This window comes from Sarcophilus harrisii, chromosome X (genome assembly GCF_902635505.1).
Source record: "Sarcophilus harrisii chromosome X, mSarHar1.11, whole genome shotgun sequence".
Taxonomy (NCBI): Eukaryota; Metazoa; Chordata; class Mammalia; order Dasyuromorphia; family Dasyuridae; genus Sarcophilus; species Sarcophilus harrisii.
In genome coordinates this window covers 25,589,323-25,596,569 of record NC_045432.1, presented here as the reverse complement: position 1 = coordinate 25,596,569, position 7,247 = coordinate 25,589,323, and the positions used below count along the sequence as shown (strand labels likewise).

At 48.2% G+C, this 7,247-nt stretch overlaps 1 protein-coding gene across 3 annotated transcripts in view; it reads left to right on the top strand.

The window, feature by feature from the left end:
* The first annotated feature begins 229 nt into the window (after positions 1-229).
* KIAA1210 (KIAA1210 ortholog) overlaps positions 230-7,247 on the top strand; it is a 53,754-nt gene continuing 46,736 nt past the window's right edge. For 2 of the 3 annotated variants that reach the window (XM_031944404.1, XM_031944406.1), the window contains exon 1: positions 230-744. In XM_031944404.1, the coding sequence (XP_031800264.1) occupies positions 599-744 (146 nt within the window). In that variant the 5' untranslated portion in view covers positions 230-598. Of the gene's footprint in view, positions 745-1,878; positions 2,007-7,247 lie in introns of those variants that run through there. The other variant, XM_031944405.1, reaches the window with a different exon arrangement.

The window sequence follows — 7,247 nt, the reverse complement described above, 5'->3', positions numbered from 1 at the left end:
TACTATAATCTTAGTTAAAACTTCTCCAGGGGAGGACGACCACGACTAGGGACTGTGACCTTGGACCAGGCGCCTCCACGCCCCATCTCCCCCCCCCCACCCCCCCCTTCTTCTGAGCAGCCCTACGGGAGGCCGGCCGGGGAGGACGGCCACGTGCCCCGTCGCCTGTGGGCTGAGGTGGCCTCGGGGAGGGGAGGGGAGGGAGGAGAGGGGAAGTGGAGAAAAGGAGGAGTGAACCGAGGTACTTCCCGACGGAGGGAACGGGCCGGCCCTTCCTCCTTTGGCAGCCGTCCAGGCGTGAGCGGGAGGCTTGGGCAGCGAGAGCCTTATCTGGCCCGGCTGACAGCAGCCTTTTTAGGCGCGAGCGCAGCTGCTGGGACAGCTCAGTTGGAGCAAGAGTCCGACGGGAGCGCAGAAGGAGGGAGCGGAGCGCCGGGCGCACGGCTGCCTGTCCGTCCGTCCGGCCGGCCGGCTGGCTCGGCGCGCCCGCCCATATCCCGGCCTGCCCATCTAGCCCGCCCGCCCGCCCGTCCCGCGGCCGCTCTGCTCGCCAGTGCGAGCGCCCGTGTAGGTGACTCGGTGTGCGCCTGAGACTTTTATGTGTATGCGTGCGTGCGCACGGTGGCGCGCACAGAGGGAGAGTGCACTTCCACAGAAGGCTAGCAGCTCGGCCGTCCCGCGGGCCTTCCAGAAGAACCGGACCAGAACCATGAGCAATTCCTACAGGTGCTGGAAAAGCAAGAGGTGAGTGCCCGGGGCCCGGTGCCGTCGTCACTAACATGCGCTTGGCCGTCCGCGCGTCGGTGGGAGCGGGGTCGGGAGGCCCCCGGAACTGAGGAACACGGGCCTTCCATTCTCCTTCCATCCCGGCGTGAGCATCCCTTCCCTTATCACGCTGCCCTCGACGGGGAGGCGCTCACCCGTCTCCAGTTGGTGCTCTTGTCGGGCGCCAGAGCTCCGGGACGGCGAGAAATCCCTAAAAGGGACCCCAAGGGGGAATCCCCTCGAGGAACCCGTGTGCCCAGCAAGACTGAACAGCGAGGGACATGGCGCGGGGAGGGGGGGCGCAAGTTCTGAGGGGCTTTAGTTAAGAATTGCGCAGAGAACAAGCCGTCCCTTCAGTCATCAACTCCTCAGACGTATCCCGATCGCCCAGCCCGCGAGGAAAACGATGAAAATAGCCTTCCGAGGGCCGTGCCCTTGTCATAGTCGAGTGTTTCATTTTTGTCATGCGTGTCTGTTAGCGGCTCCGATGGCCGACGAGGAACGTAGCCGTGCACGTCGAGGGCAGGGAGCTCAGTGGCCACCTAGTCCAGCCCACTCCTTTTACAGCCGAGGAAACTGAGGCTCAGGGAGGGAGAGTGACTTGCCTAAAGTCACCCGGGGGATCATAAGAGCCTAGATTAGGAGCTGGAAAGGACCTATTTCTCCAAAGGAGAAAACAAAATGCAGAGATCCTGTGTGTGACTGACCCTGAGTCACACAAGTAGCAATTGGCAGAATTGGAACTCAGGACGTCTGCCTCCAATTCTAGTGCTCTTTCATGTCAATGTTAAAAAAAACAAACAAAAAACCCTCCTCGGGCCTCAGTTTCCTCATCTGCAAAAGGAGGACGTTGCTCCTTTTTCAATTTTTTCCTGGAAAGGTATTTTGTGTAAGGGCTTGTTTGGATGTTCATTGGGAAATGTCTGTTGTGTGCAAATCGAAGCGATATATTGACAAGAAATTAGCAAAATCTCCGGGGAACAAAAAGTAAAAGGCGAAGCCCTTTCCAGTGGTAGCCTTTTTCCTGCCAGTTCTATGATCCAAATGCAGTCCCGGTGGCGTGGGAGGGGGGAGTAGAAGGAGGAAAGGGAGGAGCTTTGAGAGAGAAAACCACCCGAAGAAATTTCCTTGTAAGAGTTTGTTCACATCTGTATATAGTTCTTATTTCCTAGCCGTGCAGGTGATGTAAATAGGGTTGAAGCAAAGCAGCTTTCTCTCTGGGTGAAAGAACCGCTGTGCAGGTAAGTCCCCCATCCTTTCCTGAGAGGGAGGCAGACAGCGAACAAGTGGGGCTATCAAGGGAGCCCTCCTGTAGGAGGCGGCATCTACTCTGCTTTCCTGGTAGGGTTTGCAGACGTGTTGTGTGTCCAGACACATAGGATTGTTTTGTTTTCACTTGTGAAGTTAACAGATCTCTCAACCTTCTTCTCAATTCTTTACAGGGGAAAATCCCTGTTAAAAACTGCTTCTAGTCAGTGTGCAGTTGTCCATTGGTTAGAGCTGCCCTGGGAAACCAGGAATCTTAGTGGAAGTTCCCTAGAAGCTGATATTGGGACTGAAGTACAGGTTTGAGTCTTTCTCTCTGTCTCTGTTTTTCTCTGTGCTTATCTTTCTCTCTCTGTTTCTCTGTTTGTTTCTCTCTGTTTCTGTGTTTATCTCTCTCTCTCTTTCTCTGTCTCTCTCTTTCTCTCTCTGTTTTTTTTCTCTCTCTGTTTCTCTCTCTGTTTCTCTCTCTCTCTCTCTCTCTCTCTCTCTCTCTCTCTCTCCTTTTCTCTCTCCCTCTCTGTTTCTCTCTCTCTCTTTCTCTCTCTCTCTCTCTCTCTCTCTCTCTCTCTGTTTCTCTCTTTCTGTTTCTCTCTCTCTGTTTCTCTATCTCTTTATTTCTCCCTGTCTCTCTCTCTGTTTCTCTCTGTTTTATCTCTCTCTCTCTGTTTCTCTCTCTGTGTTTCTCTCTCTCTCTCTCCCCCCTCTCCCTTCCTATCTCCTTCCCCCCTTTTTCTCTCTCCCTTTCTCCCTCCCTCCTCCCCTCTCTATCTTTTCCTGAATCTCTGCCTCTCTCTCCCCCTCTCCCCCTTTTCCTCCCTCCCTCTCTCCCACCCTTTCTGGCTCGCTCTCTCCTTTCTCCTCTTTTTCTTTCCATTCCCCCTTTTCTCTCTCCTTCTATTTTCTCTCTCTTCCCTTCCCCTTCCTCCTCCTTTTCTGTTTGTCTCTCTATCTTCCTTCATCCCTCCCTCCCCCTCTCTTTCTCTTTTCTCTCTCTTTCCCTCCTCTCTTTCCCTCCCCTTCTCTCCTCCCTCCTCTGTCTGCCTCTGTCTTTCAGTATAATCTCCAATTTGCATTTTCCATGAAATTAGTTGACACTAATGAGCCATTATCATCCGTAGGACACCCATTCTGAGTCATTTGTCCAACAGTTGTGACAGGTCTCTCCGAACTACTCCAAGTATATATTCTCTCTCTTCTGCTTTCCCTCTCACCAAAGGGCACGCATGTTCCTTCCACCTGGGCCCTGGCCACAGACTAATTAGCACTGGCTGTTACTTGTTGTGTTTCTGTTCTAAACTAAGAGCCTCTCGATTCACTGTTAAAAGATCATGACATCAGAAAACATGGCCTCACTCCGCACCGACCGGTGAGTGCACAGATAACCTTTTTTGAGGAGAGTATCGTCTTGAATTCATGTAGCTCCATGTACTTCAAGGATTTGTGAGTTCATGTTAAAACTGCCCTTAATCTAAAAAGGTTCTGCTCGAGTGTTAGTAACTTATGTTTTGTACCAAAAGATCCATTTCATTTTCACAACATTTCCATTCGGCAGGTTGCACCGGCGTTACTATTACCATTTTAATTGAGGAGAAATCCCTGCACAGAGCAGCTGACTTGCTCAAGGTCACACCATTAATAAGTGGACTCTCCAAATGACACTTGTCCTTCAGAGGTTGGGGAGTATCCGCTTTGTTTTACACACAGGAAGTGGTTAGATGCTATAACTCCCCCCTGGAGCACAGACTTGGCCAGTGGCCGGGCCCAATTTTGAAAGGAAATCAGAACTGGGGGCGTAGGAAAGTGATTTTTAGACATATCGGGCTGTGAACAGCGGGCCCAAACCGGGAATTGTGGGAATTGGAAATTATCAGATTATTGATTGGCAGCTGGGAGGGACTTTAGAGGTCAGCCCATTCAAGGGGAGCTGAGAGAGGCAAAGGCAGGATGGGTGGCTTGCCCAGGAGCCCACAACTAGAATCTGGGGCAGAATGAGAACTCAGGTCTGTTTCTAAGGTCCAGTGTCCTACCTACTGACCATGAATGTGTCCTTATGAATCTGAGAACTGAAGCAGCCCAAACTGCAACCCTGCTGTATTGAAGGGTGACCGGGGGCAGGTGAGTTAGTCTCTTCTATTGACTTCCTTCCTTTTTAGTCCGGCCCCATCCCGCCCGGGGTATCTGCTTTTGTGTCCCATGCACATGTATCACAGTGCCCCTCTATGAAAAATGATCTGTTCTGTGGTCCAGTCACCTAGTGTTTGTCTACGTTTGGGATGACTCCATCAATAAATTGGTCTGTGGCAAGGTTTGGGGAGATGAGGTGACTTTTCCGAGCTCAGGGACCTTCAGAAGACACAGACTTAATTTATTTCACAGAGGGGGAGAGAGATTTAAGGACAGAAAGTTCTACCCCTCCCCAGCATTAGGTAAGTGGCTGAGAAGCTGGGGATATGGGCTTGTACTGGGCTTGGAATAAAATGACTCATCTTCATGGATTCAAATCTGGTGTTAGACATTTAATATCTGGTTGATCCTATGCAACTCACCTAATCCTGTTTGCCTCAGTTTCCTCATCTGAAAAATAAGATGGAGAAGGAAATTACAAACCACTCCAGTACATGTGGGTCCTTTCCCCTTTTTTATGATCTCTTTGGGCTACAGGTCCAATGGAGACACTGCTGGATCAAAGGGTATGCACAGTTTGAGAGCCTTTTGGACATAGATCCAGATTGCTCTCCAGAATGGTCGGATCAGTTCACAACTCCATCAACAATGTATTAGTATCCTAGTTTTCCCACATCCCCTATAACAGTGATCATTATCTTTTCCTGTCATTTTAGCCAGCGGTCCCTCAGAGTTGTCTTCATTTGCATTTCTCTAATCAATAGTGATTTAAGCGTTTTTTTCATATGACTAGAAATGGTTTTAATTTCTTCATCTGAAAATTGTTCGTATCCTTTGACCATGTATCAATTGGAGAATGACTTGTATTCTTGGAACTTTGAATCAATTCTCCATATATTTTAGAAATGAGATCTCTATCAGAGCCCTTGGGTGTAAAAAAAATTCCCCCAGTCTTCTGCTTCCCTTCTAATCTTGGCTCCATTGGCTTTGTTTGTATAAACACTTTTTAATTTAATATAATCATTTATGATGTATTGCAGCGATAGAATATAAAATGATTTTTTTTGCCTTTCATAATGTTCTCTAGTTCTTCTTTAGCCATAAATTCCTTCCTTCACAGATCTGAGAGGTGAATTATCCCTTGTTTTTCTAATTTGCTTATAGTGTCACCCTTTATGTTTAAATCATGAACTTATTTCAACATTATTTTGGTATGGGGTGTTAGGTGTTGGTTGAATGCCTAGTTTCTGCCATACTAGTTTCCAATTTTCCCAGCAGATTTTGTCAAATAGTGAGTTCTTATCCCAGAAGCTCCCGGAATCTTTGGGTCTGTCAAACACTAGATTACTATAGTCATTGACTATTGTATCTTGTGAACCTGACTTATCCCACTGTTCCTAATCTGTTTCTTAGCCTGTACCAAATGGTTCTGATGACCTCTGCTTTATAATATAGTTTTAGGTCTAGTAGAGTTTGTATTTTTGTTTTGTTTTGTTTTTTGTTTGTATTTTTCCCAGCGTCCCTTTAGAAAAATTATGGGTAACAGAGTAAATTCTCTTTCCCCCACCACCTTCCCCACCCTCCTCCTTCCAGGACTCTTACAGACCTAGAGCTAGAAGGAACCTCAGAGGCCACTGAGTCCTATCCCTCAACCATTTTACAGATGAGGAAACTGAGATCTAGGGAGCTTACATAACTTATAAAAGGAGGTGCAAATGGTTGAGTAGCAAAGTTAAAACTTAAATCGGAGTTCTGGGACTCTGGAGTTAGTGCTTTTTGCACTGTAAAACATGACTTCCCTTTTCTGTACTCCCCAAATGAACCCTTCTTTAGAACAAAGAAAAACAGCCAAGCTCGACTAGTCAGCAGAGTGAACACATCTGGCCGTGCGTGGAGCGTTCTGCAGACTTGGGGCCCTATTTCTTGGGAGTGTTTTTTGGGGGAGAGTCCATATCTGTGTTTTAAACAATGTAACGTCCCCTTGAGTTATGGCTGCGGCCTAATTTGATCGAGAGCCGGCCTCCAAGTCCCAACTCGGGTACAAACCGATTTTATGACCCTTGGTCTGTAACCGAATCACTCACTAATTGCCCTGTGCATCTCATTAAGACCCAAAGTCTTTGACTTTCAAATTAAACAACAACTTGGTGACTTGTTTTCGATATAATCGGTTTCCTTTGTAATCCTCTGAATTTTACTTTATGCATTAAAGAACACAATTGGAGGAGGAGGCCTAGACTTTCCCAGAAGCTGTTCAAGGGCTGCCCAAAGGTTAAGAGCTAATGCTTTAAGACTAAGTGGTAGAGCAGCTGCCGATTTGTGTTGGGAGAAGGGGTTTCCTTGGCAGGAATCTCCCATATTCACTTGTGATTAATAGTCCGAGTCTCCCCCAAAGGAGTAGAGCTAGCATTTGTTAAACACCACCGAATGCTAGCCACTGCTCTGGGTGATGGGGACGGGGACGAAAATAAAAGTCCCAGTGGGGCAGCTAGATAGTGCAGTGGTTAGAGCACCGGCCCTGGGAAGAGCTCCTGCTTCCAAATTGCAGTTCTTGCTCAGACACAACTCTGGATCTCTCCTCTCCACTGGAATTAAGTGTATCTCATGTGGTCATTAGAGACCCCCTGGCACTTCTTCTCCTTCCTTCCCCTTCCGAGTTCAGAAAAGAGGGGTTAGTGCTGATTGTCTGGCAGAGGGCACAGCCTGAGTTATTTCGTTCTGCTAAACTACACTGCTGACTCTGTGGCTCTGGTCTTATTTCCATTTGTCAGTATGGCCCTGGGAGCTGGGAGCCTCTGTGGACAGTGGACAATCTCTTCTTTTTATAGGTAGCTTTAGCCCTTAGCATAATACTTGGCACATAGCATTCAAGAAATTCTCTCCCTCTCTGTCTCTGTCTCTGTTTCTGGCTCTCTGTCTCTCTCCCTGTCTCTCTGTGTCTATGTGTCTCTGTCTGTCTCGATCTGTCACTGTTTCTTTTTGTCTCTGCCTGTCTCTGTCTCTCCCTGTTTCTCTGTCTTGGTCTCTGTCTCTGTCTTTCTCTATCAGTCTCTGTCTCTGTTTCTCTGTCATTGTCTCTTCTTTGTCTCTCT